This window comes from Xyrauchen texanus, chromosome 37, assembly GCF_025860055.1.
Source record: "Xyrauchen texanus isolate HMW12.3.18 chromosome 37, RBS_HiC_50CHRs, whole genome shotgun sequence".
NCBI classification, from domain to species: Eukaryota; Metazoa; Chordata; class Actinopteri; order Cypriniformes; family Catostomidae; genus Xyrauchen; species Xyrauchen texanus.
Genome location: NC_068312.1, coordinates 2,167,613 through 2,188,616, shown reverse-complemented (window position 1 = coordinate 2,188,616; position 21,004 = coordinate 2,167,613). Strand labels below are relative to the sequence as shown.

Genomic DNA, 21,004 nt, shown 5'->3' with positions numbered 1-21,004 from the left:
CCCTCCCTAGCAACTGGGCAAATTTGGTTGCTTAGGAGCCTGACTGGAGTCACTCAGCACACCCTGGATTCAAACTCGCGACTCCAGGTGTGATAATCAGCGTCTTTACTTGCTGAGATACCCAGAACCCCCTGAAACAATCATTTTATCAAACTTCAAGATCATCTTGTTCCATGAAAACAAATACAGTTCTATTTCAACATCAGATGAGGTATTCAAATATTTAGGTATGTGTGCTTATTGAACTTAAAACAAGTGAATAATATATATATATATATAGAGAGAGAGAGAGAGAGAGAGAGAGAGAGAGAGAGAGAGAGAGAGAGAGGGTAAACTGAGACACACCTCTGATGTATCGTCCGCCCTCAGGTGACTGCTCTGTGTCCAGCTGCTTCTTATGCCGGGCTTCTAGAACTGGGTTCTCATACTGAGTCTTACGGTTTATATGACTGACAGACAGAGAGAGTGTAAGGGTAAAAATATTTACTATGTATCTAAAAATGACAGATGTTGTTAGTTTCTTGTAGGGGTGTAAATGTTGACATGATAAACATGATTTGATTTTGATTATTTGCTAAATTGTGTGATGAATTATGAAAAAATATGCATTCCTGTTGACTGGATTTTATCATTTTCAACTAAGACTACAACTTGCTTTTGGCACCACCCTGTGGACATTTGATCTGAACACTGGGGACATTTGATCCGAACACTGGAGACATTTGATCCGAACACAGGGGACATTTGATCCGAACACAGGGGACATTTAATCCGAACACTGGGGATATTTGATCCGGACATTTGATCCGAACACGGGGGACATTTGATCCGAACACTTGGGACATTTGATCCGAACACAGGGGACATTTGATCCGAACACAGGGGACATTTGATCCGAACACTGGGGACATTCGATCCGAACAATTGGGACATTTGATCCAAACACTTGGGACATTTGATCCGAACACTGGGGACATTCGAGCCGAACACTGGGGACATTTGATCCGAACACTGGGGACATTCGATCCGAACAATTGGGACATTTGATCCAAACACTTGGGACATTTGATCCGAACACTGGGGACATTTGAACCGAACACTGGGGACATTTGATCCGAACACTGGGGACATTTGATCCGAACACTGGGGACATTTGATCCGAACACTGGGGACATTCGATCCGAACAATTGGGACATTTGATCCAAACACTTCGGACATTTGATCCGAACACTGGGGACATTTGATCCGAACACTTGGGACATTTGATCCGAACACTGGGGACATTTGATCCGAACACTGGGGACATTCGATCCGAACAATTGGGACATTTGATCCGAACACTTGGGACATTTGATCCGAACACAGGGGACATTTGATCCGAACACTGGGGACATTTGATCCGAACACAGGGGACATTTGATCCAAACACTTGGGACATTTGGTGCAGAGGTTTGAATTTAGATAAACCCAGACTTATTACTGCAGCAGAACTTTCAAAAATTACCAGGTTTTACATTTGCAAGCTCAATTGAGCACATAATACTCTGGGTATAAAAATAGTACTACAAATTATCATAGAATTGACTATTAAATTCCATAATTGATGCATTGAATGTAGATCATTGAACTTTACACCCCTAATTGACTGAAATATGAAGAATACTGTCACTTACTCAACATAATAAACTCCATACACTGGATCATCGATCTTCTCCCAGCCATGGGGCAGTTCTGAGCACAGAGAGAATGATTAGAGAATTATATATCACATTCTACATTCTGTCAGTATTCTGGAAACCACTTTTACCATTTATGAGTAATTAAATGTTAGATACTAAATGGTGTGTTCTTAAAAAGTGTATTTAAAAGACTGGCGTGTATCTGGTTCTACTACAGCTAGATTTATTTTAGATGGGAAATGACACCATAGAACTTGCCCATCTCTCCCTATTCAACATCTGTTTCCATATATAGAGTGAATTCACACTGTAGATGCAGTCTTACGTGGAGCAGTAATGCCTCTAATGGCTGCTTGAAAGACTTCAATATTCAATGCTAAAAACTGTGACCGAAGAAAAACGTACCAAGATCGTTGTCAAGTTCTTCTGTGTGTACACCCTCTTCTCCAAGAGACGTAAAGAAATAGAGAAAGACAGAGAGAGAATATGAATACCATGTGAATATGGCACCTCAAATAATAACACATCATTTATTAAAGTGTAGAGTCACACGGTTAAACAGTAAAAATCATGAACTTTCTGATGATGGGATAGAACTTTGGAGTATGTAGAAATACACCAGTATTGTGACATACTATAGGGTGACCAGATGCCCCTGTCTTCTTGGGACAGTCCAGATTTTTTACTGTCTGTAACTGACTGTAACCGTACGTTCACACCAGAGGCGGCGAGAGCGTCAAATCGACCGGAAGTCATTCTTTTTCAATGACAGCCAGCGTCTCTCTGCGGCGAGAAGCGGCGCGGCGAGTCTTGGGCGGCGTGGGCGTCAGATGGAAGTTCAAGTGCAGTCAACATTATGGTAATGAGCTGTGACGCGGTTCGGCGGCAACCTATTGGAATATAGAAGTGCTCCGCGCTAGCGAAGTCGAGAACACAACCGTGTAAACGAAACATTCCCACCAAACATTCGTTCCGAAGATAAAATGGAGAAACGAATTATTGCCGTGACGGGTTTCCCTGTAATATATGACCAAGACCACAGTTATTATTACAAATGTATTTTATATTAATAACAAACAACTATAATTTTAATTACTTTCTGCCATCGATCGATTTCTTATTTTCACATTTTAAAGAGTTCATGAGGATATACGCTACTTGTGATCGGTCGGCAAAAAGTAAATGGTCGACATGTCTGGATGTTTAAATTGCGGCCCCTTTAAATATAGTTCACAAAACAAAGCATTCTGAACAAACGTTGCCGCTTATTTCAACTACGTCAGAGCGTCCACGAGCGTCCTTGAGCGTCGAAGGCAGGGCAGCCAGAGCGAATTTTGACGCTCTCGCCGCTTCTGGTGTGAACGTACAGTAACTGTCCTTGGAATTATCCCCACTTTTACTGCATGTTTAAAACCATCCGCAAAGTGAAAATACATGGCAAGAGCGCCCCTATTGATGCTAGATTACTGGCAAAAAGGTTAATTGTGTGCTGTTTATTTTGACCAACAGAGGTGGCTGCGTGCTTTTGCAGATTTAAAGGGATAGTTCACCCAAAACATTTAATTCTCTCATCATTTACACACTCTCATGCTCTCTTTCTTTCATCTGCTGAACTCAAATGAAGAGTTTTAGAAGAATTTCTCTGCTCTTTTGGTCCATTCAATGCAAGTGAATGGGTGCCTAAATTCTGAAGCTCTAAAAAGCACTTAACCTTTCACATTATTCAAATGGACATAAATGTTTATCTGTTTCTCACCCACACCTATCATATCGCTTCTGAAGACCTGGATTTGTGTGTGTTAGTTTATGATACATTTATGTGCTTTTGTGGAGTGTCAATATGTTGGCACCCATTCACTTACATTGTATGGACCTGCAGAACTGAAATATTCTTCTAAAACCTTTGTTTGTGTCCAACAGAAGAAATAGAGTCATACACATCTGGCATGGCATGATGGTGAGAGAAATGTCATTTTTGGGTGAACTGTCCCTTTAAGTCATTCATCTTCCTTTACTGATAACTTGTTCGTGCCAGTTTTGCCATTAAGATCTGGACCAGGGAGCAATACAAACATAAAAAATTATTACACAGCTTTGAGGTGAGGAACATACAAGCTATGTTATAACGAAGAAATATTGTTATGTATTATATAATTAATGTATTTAAATTAAGAAATAGACATTAATAACATAAGAAAAATAGATGAAATGTATAATAAAGTATCTGCAAAGAACAATTAATAAATGTAAATCAGCACATTACAGCATAGATTACATTGAACCTTGCTGGGAAATAAGACAGAAAAGAAGCATCATAATGCATAAGAGTTGATCCAAATCAAATGTACCTGTTTAATTAAGAAAAACAGGTCCATGAGATGCCATATGAGATAACTGATAGAAACAGTTAGGTGAAATAGTGTTACAATTATTATTATAATTAGTATGAATATCTTTGTAACATGAAGAAAAAAATCCCCAACAACATGAGGCATCTAAGGGGGGCAATTCCCTCTTCAGAAATGAATGTCAGGTCCTGATTTAGCACATAGTGTACGTGTTTCATATGATTTCAGTGGGAAATGGTATTCAAGTGACCTCATTTCTTTTGAAATTCCTCTGCCAGAGACTTTTTTAATTCATAGATGCATGTGAAATTTCAATGACATATTTACCACTGAACTAGAAATGTCCCCGTTTTTCATTTCGAAATCTGGTCACCTTAGCATACTACCACGTGGTTGAAATAGTGTCTTGACAGCACAACAGACCCCCTAATTGCTGTATGTGTATGCTAAACACTTAAAGAGTTTTGATTATGTAACCGGTCCTGCTCGACCCTTTCCGAACGGGATTCGAACCGGTGTCTCTGGCATGGGAGGCCCGCGCGCTAACAAGGAGCCTAAAGGCCACAGCCTCAAGCGTCAGTCACTAGTGCACCTCTTGAGGGCAGGGGAGTCAGGTTTACACACTGGATAGCACGTACCAGCTGAGTATATGTTAGCATTAGATCATTACTAAGCTTTTAGCTTCATATAATCAATTGTGGCAGTTTTAACCTCCAATTGCCTCACCTAAACGGACTATTCTCCACATACTACGCATTCCACATAGAACAGATGTAAACTGAGGTGCAGTCACTGTTCTCAGTAAAGGCCTACAATCACCTCACAGCATCACCACCAGATGGCGACTTTCCCTACACTAATCTCACTGGACTTTAATTTCTGTTGAGATTCAGGTAACACTTGACATCAATGTTCCCTGCCCTACAAAGCCAAAACACAGAAATTACGTTTTGATTATCCAGCCAAATATATAACATTTTTACACTGTTTTCTCCGAATCTGAGCATAGTTGAACAAACTCCATCTGTCACAGGACAGATCATAGTCTAAGAGATATGATTTCACTTTTAGCTCAGTGAGACAGAACATACACTGAAACACAAAAACATAAAATTGTCAGCAACTACAGGTCAATGTTGAAGACTGCCCTCTGCTGGTAAATAAACCCTTCTCAGGAGGACTGAACAAACAGACACACATGGAGTAGCTGGTGTTTGTTGCTATAACAGCCTCCATTCTTCAGGGATTTGCTTGCATTGAGGCAAAACAGCATTAATGAGGTCAGGAACTGATGCCAGTATTAATGCACAAAGTGCATTTGAATTTCAACAGTAAATGTGGCTGTAAAAGTCCATTCATTATAGGGGGCGTCAATGTACAGTAGTGTAAGGATATGCTAAAGGTAGCACATGTAATTTTATTTAGGCTAGGTTGATCTAAATCTTGCAAAACATGAGAAAACACAAGGTGGTTATAGAAATGTAAAACATTGCAATAAATTCAAATGCCTTATAAACAAAGCCATAAATCTGATGATCTGCTGAACAAGCGATTTTACCATCATCCTCACACTCCTCCAGTGGTTTTGGCTGTTTGTCCTGACACCGAGGGTCCATCCATGACGTCGTCTTTGTGTTGTGGCTATAAAAATATAACATAATTTACATGAGTGAGAATTCACCCTGTTCCTCACAGAATGTTATCTTATGATATCTGAACACTTTTACTACAGCGCATGACTCATTTTAACATTTGCATTACATAATCAACTACATATACAAGCTTGTTCCAGTGTGATTCAATTGTGTGTTAGCTCGACTGATGTAAAGGGGTCCTGAAGAGCATGCAAGTCCACACGTGAACTCAAAGTTTCATAGAAGCACCATAAAATGACATGATTGCTTCAATAATTGCATTTCTTAGGCTGGTTTTGTTTTATTTAAAACACGGTAGATTATTAATCTTGTTTGGCAGAACATTTAACTCACTTATAGCACTACAGACATTTTACCTGGCTACTGCTGCAATACGTGTAATGAACAACATAACATTCTGCAAAAATGGTATGTAAATTTCATTAGTTCAGGCTGGGAATTTTTGTACAATACTATGGTATTACCATCTCATACCATCACTGTACCATGGCACTGCCACAAAACCTTTGGTACCAGTTATGGATGTGCAAAACTATGTTATTTTCAAAATCAACTAGTCAGTGGGTTGCCTAAATGACTACTCGACTAATTGGTCTTGAGGAAGCCCTGTATAATTACGCTGGTTTAGCATTCACTTGACCTTGATCAGTGTTTTATAAAAACGTTTACATGAGACGCATTCGACTGTGCCAACTGCGTTAACTCTTTAATGCTGTATTTGTCAAATATGACACACAACATTTGACAGCTCCTGTTTCACTCTCTGTTCAAGCTGAAAAGCCAGATATCATATGGTAGTTGTGAAAAAAGTGGTGTCAGTGTTTATATCGATCTATTTAAAATGGACTTGTGTGAAAAGTGACTCTTATGTTGGGATAAATGACAGCTTATTTTAACAAAGTAAAAGTCACAGTAATGATTATATTGTTACTGATATATTAAACGGAGCATTTGCTTGGTTAAATTTTTTTATATTATTTGAATGAAAATACTTGTTGAATTTACATGTATCAAATATGATACAACAGGCTTTTGATATATCTCTCTATCACCATTACATTCCATTCATGCCCACTATATATAAAAAAAAAATGACATAGCAGAGCGTTGACATTGAATTCTGACATGTACTTTTATAAGATATATTTAAAGTGTGAGCTAATATTTTTGTGCCGTCTGCTCTGTCGTTATAAAGATCTCATTATTTTACATTACAAGCTATTATTATGTCATCTAACCATAAGTTCCTGAGACACAGTGAAAAAAGTTTTATAATTTCCCTTTTTTAAATGTCAATATAGTATTTGGTGCATAAAATACATATGATAAAACTGTAAAATTTTATCACACTTGGTATCACTTAAAAGCCCATGGAGTCCTCTGATAATACCCCAAGATACCCCACTGTATAATGCATGGGCTAAGAATAACTGAAAAAACAAATGTCCTATACAAAAATTAATTGCTGGGCATCAGGGGGATAAAGACCTTTAAAGCCTAAAGTATCAAATATGATACATAAAAAAAAAAAAAAAAACTTGTACATTTTTTATTTTTTTACAATTTATTTTTATATTTTGTCTAATTGTGCTAAAGCAGTTAAATAAAAAAAAATAAAAAAAGTATTCTGACAATCCTTTCATATGTCAGGCTTTACAGAGTTAAAGGTTCACCGTAATATTTTAGCTAGTCTCTAAATTTTTTAAGAGATAGAAATAGTAATAATAGAACAGCTTTTTTAAAATAAATATGCTTAAAATTTTAAAACTCACATGAGAAGATGATATAGAACAATTCCCTGTGATTGGACACTTGTGGAATAAATTAATCATTTGACTCAGAATAGTACATAGAGAAATGAGAACTTCTGTTCCGTATCTGTCACTCACTCGACTGGGAATTGGCGAGTGGAATTTGCATGCCACTCCCCCGGACATATGGATATAAAACGAGCTGGCTCACAACCACTCATTCAGGTTTTGTGCTGAGGAGCCGAGACAAGGTCCCGGCCATTTCATTGTTGTGGCAGGAGGGACACAACGTCTCGTTCCCTCCATCAGGAGGTTACGAAAGTAACCAGGACATTTCCTATCTGTCATTCCCTCAACGCTGTGTCGATGTAGTGACACTATTGGTCACAATGTCACAACTAACTGAACTGTGTTACTTGGACTGGCGGTGCGAGATGGGCAAGCTATTGTGGGCCTCGTAGCCAGCACACCCAGCAGTCACATTACCTCCCCTAATGCACCTACGAGCATTGTACGGCCCCCCGTACGGTCCCCCGTGGCCTCTTCTCTTTTGTCTCGCCAAAAAGGAATGTTTTGTGCTGAGGAGCCGAGACAAGGTCCCGGCCATTTCATTGTTGTGGCAGGAGGGACACAACGTCTCGTTCCCTCCATCAGGAGGTTACGAAAGTAACCAGGACACGAAAGTAACCAGGATTTTGCCAATCATTCAGCTGAGGGCCATAACTGTCCGAGACGGGGAGGTATCCCTTCCCAAGGGGAAGACACCACGGAGACCACACCCTACCAGAAGAGGATGTAATTGTGTGGAATTACATCACATGGTCTTACTGAGCTTTGTCGGCAGTGTCACACGTGGAGAAATCCCAGTGGTAGGTACTACCCAGAGGGGAGCATCTCTACAACACGGTGACCAGTGGCAGAGGGAACTCTGCCCAAGGAAAACACAGGTTTACCAACTGGGAAACCGTCTTGCGGAAGATACATCACATGGGGTTACATACAGGCAACCAGTGCATGTGGAGCACCTACCCCAGTACAGGGCCTATTAGCACACATACTGGGCCACTGGACCGAGTTTCTCTGCCTGCCACAGGGCTAAGGAGGAAGGATATCCAGGGTCCCCGACTTTGTGAACACGGCTGTGGGGTAAAAGAGCATGTCTTCACTTCCAGGAGGGGGAAGGCTCTATGCGCAATTGGTACACCTATCCAGTTGTCCCGCAAACTTACCAGTTCATACCTGAAAACACATGGGACAACACCGGCTCAACACGTAAATTGTAAAACCTTGGAAAGGTGTCGGGTATTGTCCAGCCTGGTGCTCTGCAGATGTCTGCTAAAGAGGTGCCATTGGTCAGAGCCTAGGAGGCCACCACACGTCTAGTAGAGTGTGCTCGTAGCCCCAAGGGTGGTGGTACGTCCTGGGCTTCATATGCCAAAGTGATGGTTTCAATGACCCAGTGGGCGATCCTCTGTTTCGTACAATGTTTCATTCTCTACATCATGGAACGGCGGTTATACCAGGATGTTTTTGCATGATGCTACATATGCGTTGGAAGTTGTCAGTGCAACACGCACATCGATTTTATTGAGTGACTTTTCAGAAAGGGTTTTACCAAACAAACTCTACAAAACTAACAGCTTAAGCAGAGCACGGCAATTAAAGTCGCTAAAAATATCAACAACAAAAAAAGATAATTTAATAAAAATATGTAAAATATCTGCCAATTTATCTGACCACTATCTATGACTACTCATCCACATTATTTCAGTATGGAAGACTTCTCAAAAGTCTCAACATTTCAGTTGTTAATGTGTTTCATACTCTATGAAGTAGATCTCTCCGTTCTCAGTGCAGGCCATCTCCCAGTTGTCCGGCAGCGGTCCAAGCGGGTCCTTGTCCGGTGGTAGTGTGGGGGGGTGTTTGGAAGTGGCTGTTGGGGGTGCCGCCATGTTGTTCAGCACATAGGTGGGGGCATTCTCTCGCACCATGCCGTGCACCTCCGGACGGCTCGAGTCTCCTGTACACAACAGTGGAGAGGGAAAGAGACTACGCGCTAAAAACTCTGGGTACAAAAACAGGAGGACGTGGGAAGAGACACAAAATACTATTTATATTTTCATGCAAAATTAATTACAATATCAAAAGCAGCAAACAATTGCACATAATCTATGGCTCTGCTCCAAAAGCTGTCTTGCTGTCTACATAGGCAGCTAAAGGCAGCATCCTGAAATGTAACCTCATAACAAGAGACTTTTTTGAAGCACTCCACATAGAAAGCAGCTATGCGTGTCAGACAAACAGGCTAGCGCGTTCACAAGAAGCAGCCAAGGCACAAACACGATCGATTTCAATAGGGTTTGATATTAGCATGTAGCTAAGCTAACAGCACACACAAAAACTGGGTAAAACAGTATATGTTTAATTAGATTAAACCATGTATTATTGATGTATCATTTATCATCATTTATCATTTTGATGTTGAACAAAATATAAATTGAGTTCAATACTATTTGATTTTAACATGTTGCTAAGCTAATGCCCCATAACTCTAATATGTATAACAATGCATTGCTCACAAAGATTGGGTAAACAGTCCTTTTTTTTTTGCAACTGAACCACTTATTATTAAATGTTGGTACTGAATAAAATATAAATTGATATCAATATGGCTTGATTAGCATGTTGCTAAGCTAATGGCGCATTAGCAAAGTGTAAAAATGTATTGCACATACAAATATTGGGTAAAATAATTAATTTGAATAAGATATAACTTTTTTTTAAATAAATTGCTTGGTAATAAATTTGATTTATAATAAACATTTCTCTTGCTTCGTCCACCATTTTGGAGTTTTTCCACTGAGCTCATAGCAATGCAAATAGGATTATCTTTGTGAAGGATACATGCAATGCTGCCAATAAAGTATCTTAGAAGGAAGCATAATTACTGTATGTCGTCTGCCTTTTTAAGTACAGATTTTGCATATGCATGATAACTTGAAATGCTGCCTACATAAGCAGCTCACAATATTTTGGAACAGAGCCTCTGTCACACACATGTACGCTACCAGGGCAGGCTCTTAAAGCGATTCTTTGTGGTACTGGCCCGTTGCCTGTGACTCCAACTGAGACAGGCTTCAGTGAGCAGAGACGCCAGCAGCATGCTAATACAGCTACTGCGATCTATTCACACACGCACACACACACACACACACACACACACACACACTCTCACACACTCTGTGTCTTTATAGATGACATCGAACGTCTGTTCACATCAGCCATAGAGAAGACATGTACACCCACACACACAAATGAGAATATGGCTAAATACCTCTGAAAATACAACATACTGCCATTCAGGCTTACAAAAAAACCTTCAACATTCAATACATGGGAATACTAAATTATGGGAAATGGGAGGAAATTATTTAGATTCAAACTGACCCATCACTAAGCCTACCTTAGCAACTGTTGCTGTCCGCCATATTATCAGACAAGCTTTTGCTCTTCTTTGAATGTAGGTCTATGGAAATCCTTTTTTTATTAGGGCTGTCAATTTAACGAGTTCATTCAGTGTGATTTATTACATAAACACATTACAAAAATGAACACAATTAATCATGCTCCCAGCCGTAATAAGGAATATTCCTACCATCAGAGCAATTAAAACTTGAAGTTGCACCTTCATGTTTTTACGAGTCTCATTTAGAAGGGGGCAGTCTACACAACTCCAGCTGTACAGACAACAAACCACACTCACTGACAGCAGACACACAAGATGAGGACTCTACTATTATTATTTACTATTTTTTATTGTTTGGTGACTAAGATGCAAGGATGCTTAAAATTGAAGAGTGCCGAATTTATCAATGTTAAACTTAATGTGGATAGAAACTGCAAGTGAGCCATTAGTTTGAGTATCCTGAACAGCCTGACACAGCAACATCGGCTCAACCAGTGGTACTCAGTTGGAATGGAACTATTTAGTTATCTGACCAATGGATGACAAAAGATTGTTCAGGAAGCCTTTTTGAAAACAATGAGTATTTTTGCAGTTTTTGCACAGCAATTACACACTTGAATTACACCATGGTTTTTGAAACTCATACACAAAACAAAAAAAGATGTAACTTAAAACTATCAAATATTACTACTGTGGAATATATTTAATTACAACTTGGTAAAATATGGTAAATGGTTAACTTAAACTAGTGAATATGTGAGCTTTCTCTCTCTCTTACACACACACACACACACACACACACACACACACACACACACACACACACACACAAAAGAGGCACCTTGATTTCAGCACATGCTTTGATTATTCACACACACACTCTTAGGAGGCAGCTGGGGCAGCCAAATACTCACACAAAGAAAATCACCATTAACACACACACACACACACACACACACACACACACACACACACACACACACACACACACACACACACACACACACACACACACACCACCATCAGCTCTTGCATGCAGCCTTGAAGCAGATGCATACACACACACCTGTAAACGTGTTGTTCATGCCTGCGGTGGTGTGTGCATCCTCCTGCAGCTGTGTATGCTCTACTCCTGCATGGTGCATGCGACTGTAAGACAAGCTGCGCTTGGATGTGGAATTCTGGGAACCAGTGAAACTATGTTGCAACGCATCATGGGGAATCACTGTCCTACTGAGAGGCTCGTTGGGCGGCCAGGGCGCCCATAATAGTTGCCTAGGCAACCAGGAACCAGGAATTATTATGCTTGAAAAGAAAGAGTGACAGAGCCACAGACAGACAGACACAGAGAGAGAGAGAGATAGAGAGAGAGAGAGAGATTTGTATAAAGAAATGCCTATTTATTTTAAATCCTTGGAAAACAGTTATACTCATTATAAAATATGAATTCAAACAAAGAATACATTATACAACGATAATGTATTGTTATCGTTACATATAAACAATTGTTTTACATTGTTTATATGTAAAACAATGATTTTTATATTGTTTTACATATAAACAGTTAAATACTTATTATAACACTGACTTTGATACAGCAGACTAAAGATTTCAAAAATATTATAATTGTTTTTAAAACAAAACCCAATTTTATGCCAAACTACAGTACTTCAGCTGCTTATAACATATAATGAGGCTTTTTTTCTCTTTATGATGTCAGGACGGTTACACCAACATGCCATTATTTAATTTTATGCCCTTTTCATTTAGAAATTGAAAACAAAAAGAAGGGGTGTATTGAGGTCATTGTCTGTATCAGTTGCATTGCTTATTTTTGAATATGTTAATAAATCCTGAAAAAAAGAGCATTACAACATTTGAGTTTCACCTTTGTGTGATTCTAATGAAACCTGTCAAAAAATATCCTGGTCATACTTTACCCCAAATCAATACAAAAACTATATGCAATTATACTTTGAATAAAGAAAATGTCTAGGTTACGGTTGTAACCTCTGTTCCCTGATGGAGGGAACGAGAAGTTGTGTAGAGTGAAGCAACACTAGGGGACTTCCTTGAAGGCCTCAGTTACCTCTGCACTTGAGAAAAGGCCAATGAAAATTTGGAAGACAGAATTTGCATGTCCCTCCCCCGGACATATGGGTATAAAGGGAGGGAATCGTGCATCTGTTCATGCAGGTTTGCACCGAGGAGCCGAGAAAAAGGTACGGCTGTTACAGTGGCTAGGTTCAGCGTCGAGCCGGGGGTGTCTTGTTCCCTCCATCAGGGAACGGAGGTTACAACAATAATCTAGACGTTCCCCGTCTGTCGCTCAATTCGATGTTGTGTCGAGTGAAGTGGGGTCCCTATTCAATCCCGTCATGTGCAGAACTGTGTACTTGCGCTGCTGACACAGGTGCAAGCAGGCAGTTGCGTGCCAAAGCAACAGGCTGCGTCAGACTGCACGTACCCGTCCCCAATTCCCCATAAAAAATTAAAAATAAACATTTTAGGCTCCCATTGCACCAGTGGAGCACCTATTTCAGTACAGAGTAGTTTTAGTACCCGTAGTGGGTCTGGTTAGGGAATTTCTTTGTCCGGGGGAGGGACATGCAAATTCTGAACTAGAAGGGGGCGGGCACAGCTTGGGTGTGAGAGGCCAAGGCATTGGTGTCAAAGACCCAGTGGGAAAGCCTCTTTTTGGAGACAGCGTTCCCTTTCCGCTGTCCACAAAAGCAGACAAAAAGCTGCTCAGAACATCTTAAGCTCTGCGTGCGGTCCGCAAAGCAAGCACCAGACACAGCAACGAAAAGGCTGGGTCTGCCTCCTCCAGCGCTTGCAAGTTCACTACCTGGTCCCTGAAGGGGGTCGTAGGAACCTTGGTGACTTGTTCCTCATCCTCCCTGACCTTGCACAGCACCCGTGCAAGTAGGCTCACTGGGGAAATGCATATTAGCGCAGCCCCCGGGGCAAGCTGTGTGCCAGTGCATCTGTCCCGAGGGGAGCCTCTGCTAGGGAGTACCAGAGCAAGGAGTGGGAGGTCTCTTGGGAAGCGAACATGTCTACCACTCCCAAATCAGCTAGACCACCTGAAGGTGAAGCCTCCACACCAGTGGCGCGACCACCACGGAGGATGCCATATGCCCCTGGAGCCTCTGGAATTGTTTTAGTGCCTGGCTTGAATAAGGTGAGGCATTTCAGCACCGACTGCACACGCTCGTTGGTAAGGCGCTCTGTCATTGAGAGTTTAACACCATGCCGATAAAATCGATGCTCTGAACCGGGGCGAGCTTGCTAAAGCCCTAGCTACCTGGTCCCTGTGGGCACATAGTGACTCTGTGGGCTAGGATGATCCAGTCATCGAGGTAATTGAGTATTCGGATGCCCACTTCCCTTAGTGGGGCAAGGGCTGCCTCTGTGACCTTCGTGAAGACGCAAGGGGACAGGGACATGCCAAAGGGAATGACCTTGTACTGATACACCTGGCCGTCAAACGTGAATCGTAGGAAGGGCTGGTGTCGAGGCAAGATAGAGATGTGGAAGAACACGTCCTTCAGGTCTATCGCTGCGAACCAATCTTGATGCCGGATGCAAGTTAGAATGTGTCTTTGCATGAGCATTTTGAATAGGAGTTTGTGCAAAGCCCGGTCAGAAATTCGCGTCCAAGTCCAAGTCCAAGATCGGTCTTAAGCCGCCGCCTTTCATGGGTACGATGAAGTAAGGGCTGTAGAAACCCTTTCTTCATCTCGGCTGGAGGGACAGGCTCTATCACATCTTTGAGTAAAAGGGTCACGATCTCCACACGTAGGGTTTTGGTGTTTTCACCGTGCACCGATTGTAAAGCGTACGCCGTCGAAATGGTGAACTGAATCCCGTAGCCGAGTCAGATGGTCCTAGCCAGCCAGCGCGATGGGTTGGGAAGTGAGAGCCACGCATCCAAGCTCCATGCAAGGGTCACTAAGGGGATGATTGTTTTTGACATACCTGGCGAGGCTTCGCAGCGGGCGGAGCAGGAAAGGTGTAGGAGACAAAAACGGGCACCGAATTGCCGTAAGAATGGCATTTGCGGGCCAGATGACCCAGGAAATGAGGAAATCGTTTATTGAGAATGTGGGCACCACAGCCAGAAGGGAGTGCGGCAAAGGAAATAATTTAAAACAAGGACTCTCCTCCCGGCCCTCCACTGGGAGACAAAGTGGTCTGCTTACCAGCTCCGGAGCAAACATCTCATTCCCTGGGTCGTCTGTCTCAGGAACACTTGGGAGCCTTCCAGGTCCTCGAGGACGTTTGGGAGATGGGGTCATTCGACGCTGGGACTAAGAGCTGGGCTCAGGTTGAGGCGCAGCTGCCTGGCATTTGGAAGCTGCAGGGGGACACCCTCGGCGAGCAGATGGAGGCATGATGTAGGAAACTACCGAGAACTGCTGGGCGAAGTCGTCGATGATGTCGCCAAATAGGCTGAGCTGGGAGACGGGGGCATTTAGAAAGCGGGCTTTGTCTACCTCCAGCATCTCGACCAGGTTCAGCCATAATTGATGTTCCTGACCATTGCCTGCCCGAGTGTCCACGCTGTGACCTTCGTGGCCCAGAGGGCGAGGTTGTTTGCGGAGCACAGTTCCTGCAACACGTCAGGGTCAGGACTACCCAAGTGCAGATCTTTGAGTGCCTTGGCCTGGTGAACCAGCAGGAGGGCCATGGCATACAGGGTGGAAGCGGCCTGTCCGGTGGCGCTGTAGGCTTTGGCAGTCAGTGACGACGTCATCCTACAGGCCTTGGAGAGGAGCACCGGGCGATCCTGGATCGCAACCACTCTATCCACCTGGGGGACCTCCGAGTACACGTGGGTCGCCCCGCCATCGAGGGTAGTGAGAGGAGAGCGGATGAGCCCGAACCCGAGGAACCAATTGTCTAGCCGTGAGGGCTGCGGGGGAGGACGGAGGGTTCCAGTCCAACCCCACGCTGACGGCGTCCAGAGCAAGCATGTCAGACTGGGTGTGCCAACACGAAGATGGCAATCCAGTCGAGTCTTCCGCGTCAGATGCCGGAACGCTCTCCGATGCAGTGGCGAATTCATCATCCAGCTTGGGGGACTCGAGGGAGTAAACAGACTGGCAGTGAGGCGAGCCACTCTGACCTCGAGCTCGGACAGAAGTCAACGAGTGTGTTGGGGGGCAGGTGGTTCGTGGGGATCTACCCGGCGAAACCGACCCTGCGGCCATCCCCACATCGCCTCCATCGCAAGCCGGGTCATACTCAATCCCGTGGGAAAATGGAACATTGCGGGGGACCGCAACATTGCCATGGTTAGGTTCTCGCAGTGAGAACATGAACCATCCACAAATGAGAAATCGACCGCATCCAGGAACTACACAGGGGTGGAAGGGCATCTTTACAAAGATGCATCTTGAAAAGGATGTTCAATGCCAGCCGTGTATTTGCTCTTTTAGAGAAAATAAACTCTTTTACAAATATTGTCTTTTAGACACGCAGTTGAAGCGCCCAGGGGCAAGCTTCACTGCCATGCAGAGAAGGAGAAAGCCGCTGATATGCCCCATAGATCCAACAGCAGATGCTCTACAGAGGTGAGTGGAACAGTAGTGATCTCAGCTCGCTGATCGCACAACCGCTCGGCTCTGAAAAATAAATCTGAATGAACAGATGCACGATTCCCTCCCTTGATAACTGTATTTCCGGGGGAGGGACATGCAAATTCTGTCTGCCAAATTCTCATTGGCCTTTTCTCAAGTTCAGAGGTAACCGAGGCCTTCAAAATAACACATAATTGCCCAGAAAATTCCCATTACCGTAACACAAAATTTAATTGTACTATTTTCAAAGATGATTTTTATTACTGTAGCATGGGAATTTTTAAAAAAAGGATTACAATATAAAAAGATACTGTTGCGCATTGATTTTTTAAATCTGAATTCAGTGAAAATGAAAGGCAGTACCAATAGAGTACAACTTGGATGAGTAAATACTTAACAATTTAAATCATAATTTTTCACATTACAGTAATGAACATTGGGGTAAAACATGCATAACTGTCATAAAAGTGATGTCACAATGTAAATGGCCCTAAAATAGTCTTAATTTTGTATATGCAATATTTGTTTCTTTGATTTTGGAGTAAAATAGCCCTAACCCTAGGACCAGGACATTTTTTTGACAGGTTTCTTAAGAATTACCCATTAGAATAAAAAGGCCTGTGTTCGGAGCAGTCAATTTACACTTCAAACAATATAACCATAGGTTAAGCAAAGAACTGTTGTTTTGAAGAACTGTATTCTTTGGAGGTTCTAAAAGTTCTTGATGTTTCACTATAGTTTTTTGGATTTGGTCTAATTGGAGCCCTTTGTAAGAGTACAGTCCAGCAGATCAAATGTGAGCTTCCATTCTTAAAGTTTGTTGTGGCGTTTGAAAGCAAATGTTCCCATACCTTCATATGTTCCTATCTCTAGCAACCCCTCACTCCGTTCCAACTCCAGGAAATCTCTACAGACAGGAAGTTGTAATCCACACCGTAAAGCTCACCGTCACGTGGAGGATGGGTCGTACCTGCAAGAGCAACAAATATTACAACACAACCAAAAATTTCAAGACTATATCACAGAAACTCAACTCTAAAATTCACAGTTATTACCATGCTGGGAAAAAAACAAACTGCTGGTTTAAGCTGGCTTAGCTTGGACTGACCAGCTGACAGATACCCCAAAACCCCTCTAAAACCATCAAACTAGACCATCTGGACCAGGTTTTGCATCCAGCATAAGACAGTGTTTCCCAACCACTAGTGTGCCGTGAAAGATTGTCAGGTTTGCCGTGTAAAATTATCAAATTCCACAAAATAAATAAATGCATAAAAATTTATAATTTCAGGGATCCAAACTCCTCACCTTTCTGAGAAATTCTCCGTTTTGAAACCATAATCGGTCAAATTTGTGAAAAGACATTGAATGTCTCATAATTTCTTTTAATTAAATATTACCATATCGTTTACGAATATCAGAGACTCCAGTTATTGAACTCATTTAAATTCACCAAGAAAACACTTAGACCTAAACATAAACGAGTCCTTTTATTACTTTCTGCTATCAAAGCAACTGCAAGCTTTCTTTCTCTCTTACAAATACATCTTTTCAATGTTTATTGTGCACACCTCCCTCTTTTTTACGTGGGAAACTGGTAAAATCACCTCTCTGTGACGCTTTCTGCAACTCTTGTCATGTGGAGGGCAATGCGCGCTTGACGCTGGGTTCAGACTCAAGAACCAAATTAAAACTGTCACAAGCAGTCGTCTGTCTGAGGCAAAGAAGCTAAATCTAATGACAATTTCCTCCGCATCAGTCTCCCTTGATGTGTTTGATTACGCACAGTCGAGCACACAGTTTAAGTCGATGCGGACCAGGAGGAAGGTTTGAGTTGTCGATCGAGTTCTGTTCAGTTCATTTTATACGTGTTTTGTTCATATTTGAATCGTATTTGGTTTTTGTAATATTGCGTTGTTCATATGTCGTGTTTTAGTGGCCTCCGCTGTCACTGCAGGAAAAAAACATGAATCTGCTTTGTGTCTCTGTTGTTCATCTGTTCTCTTCATAAATAAATAAATGCATAATCTTCTATATGCTCGTCCTGTAAATTCATGATTAAAAACGAAAATGTGAACGAAAATAAAAGCTAATAAGTGTCTTATTATTATTAAAATATGAAAATTAAAATGACCCTCTCCGTCAAAATGATGGACGATAAGAAAGTCTAACAGACAGAAAACATGGACAAGGTCTTGAAAAGGAACAATATTGAGGATGGTTAGCTTATGTGGGATAGTGGTGTGCTGTAGAATGTTTTAGTCGTAAAAAGTGTGCCGTGGCAGAAAAAAGGTTGGGAAACACTGGCTTAAGATGTTATTTTCAGCAGGGACATTGATTAAAAGACTAAAACTCTTTCAATGAACTCATATGAATGAATCAATCAAGTAACTGACTCATAAAACAACAGAAGAATAAAACAGAAACAGGCCTACAGTATAATAAACCTGAGCATGTGATCAGTGTACTGTGAGGCACTTCAAGTTTTCACACATACATTAGAGAATCACAGAGCGAGTCTATTACAAGAAACAATGGAATGGAAGTGGGAGGGCCTTGCCATAACAGCAGCCAATCACACGCATGCTTGAGGGAAAGTAGTTTCTGAAACAGTAATGTCAAAATGTCAAACAGAACGTGTTTTAAACTCCTGAGACACGACCGTGACTGCCGTGTGCATTTTCCATTTCCTTTTTGATTTGTAACTAGAAGCCCCTAAAAAACATGCACAAAAAAAAGAAATATTTGTAGAGCAAAGGTTTCCCTAAAAATGTATGTCCTCATATGGACCACATCCGCATTTTACCAATCAGAAGTTAGCATAATTAATTCTGATACAAGTAATGGCCAGAATTGTTCAATCACTGCCAATCATGTTAAAATAAAATTATACAATATAAATTCTCAATCTGATTATTATTGTCCCATGTGTGTCAAACATGTTGAGTGATCCAAACATCATCTGCAGTCTGAAACTGAACTTTTCATCAGATTTTAGGAGTGAATGCGCTTAGCTGCATAGATAGCTATAGGGTGCTCTCTTGCTCCCTATTTAGTGAATGACTGAACCTCCAGTGTGCTGTCTGTCTGCACTGGTCTCGATAGATTGGATTAAACTAGAGACTCTAATCTTTTAACACATACAGGTTTCGTGTAAAAACTTTCTTACCAAATGTATTTTTGTTGGCATTTCTCCGAAAGACAGACTCTGCTGTGATCAGCGCCATGTTGCTTTGTCACATGACTTGTGCATCAAAAGTTTAACCCTTTACTGACAGCCCAGAGTCTTGAACTGAGAGCAGTCCGTTTAAATAAAATACAATTATGGATAGCATAACGCGAATACAAAACAAAATGAACACAATGTTGTACGAGGTTAAAATAAAACCATGTTTCTGGATTGTCATCTTTTAGTTTACTTCAGATATTTCCTTTTATAAATCATTGGACATTGTCATATGACTAGCATAATAGATTTAATTGAGGGCTAGATTAATGCTTTCCCATGATGGGTTTTTTTTTTACCCATCACCTTGTTGACAGTTCTTAGCTTCTCTCTGTTTTATTTATAAATTCATTGTATCATTGCATATGGGTAGATTATTAAAGGGGTCATGACACGAGGAATCACATTTTCCTTGATCTTTTGACATATAAGAGGTCAATGTACTATAAAAACATTCTGTAAGTTTCAAAACTGAAAACTTCCTTAATAGAAAAATAGCATTTGTGACATCACAAGGACCAAATACATCTGCATATGACTGCCCTTTTTAGCAAGACATCAACACCTATGTTTTATCATTGCACCCTTGGCCCCACCCACTGGTGCTCAGTTTCACAGGTGAAAAGGAGAGATGACCTGTCATGGGAGATTCATCCAAAGGAGATTTAAACAGGACACCTTCATGTGCCTATCTTTATTTAAATTTTTTGCTACACTAGATGAATGGCTTTGACAATTCTCATTCATCTCACGCTTCTTTAATAGACATGATATGAAGTTCAAACTCCATATAGGAGATCTCCATTGTGTTTCATTCAGCTGCACCCTTTACTTTTGTTTTGAAGGCATCCTGAACCATTTTTGCTCCCATCTGTGCTATTTATAATTGTTGGTCTTTTGTAAACATGCACTATATGGATGTCTTTGACCATTTTGATGCATTCCGACGATGTGTGCCACGTTTTAACAGCGGTACAAGCACAACTTTTAAAAACACATCTCATTCTGCTGCTGACACTGACTGGGAGAAACACATGCAGTCCTGTGTGTAAACAAACACAGAAGATGTAAGATGTGAAGACCAGCATCTCTGCTTTGAACTGTTGAAGCACCCAACATCACTGTGGATTGTACTACATTTGCATATTCAGAACATTTCAGTGCAGATAGTGTGTTTTCGGCTCATACCAGCGAGGACTGCTTGTGAACCAGTCACAATACAATTCAAGCTTTGCAAAGGAACTGTTTTTAAAAAATGCGGCAGTTAAACAGTTATTCACAAATGTTTCTAAT

General features: G+C 41.4%; 1 protein-coding gene across 1 annotated transcript in view; it reads right to left on the bottom strand.

The window, feature by feature from the left end:
• Positions 1 to 17,457, bottom strand: part of LOC127631246 (membrane-associated guanylate kinase, WW and PDZ domain-containing protein 1-like) — a 76,356-nt gene extending 58,899 nt beyond the window's left edge. Inside the window, exons 1-7 of the mRNA XM_052109314.1 lie at positions 17,337 to 17,457; positions 11,967 to 12,205; positions 9,259 to 9,454; positions 5,587 to 5,669; positions 2,086 to 2,124; positions 1,675 to 1,732; positions 346 to 449 (exon numbers count right to left, since the gene is read on the bottom strand). Of these exons, the coding sequence (XP_051965274.1) occupies positions 346 to 449; positions 1,675 to 1,732; positions 2,086 to 2,124; positions 5,587 to 5,669; positions 9,259 to 9,454; positions 11,967 to 12,045 (559 nt within the window). The 5' untranslated portion in view covers positions 12,046 to 12,205; positions 17,337 to 17,457. The remainder of the gene's footprint in view (positions 1 to 345; positions 450 to 1,674; positions 1,733 to 2,085; positions 2,125 to 5,586; positions 5,670 to 9,258; positions 9,455 to 11,966; positions 12,206 to 17,336) is intronic.
• Positions 17,458 to 21,004: the final 3,547 nt, after the last annotated feature.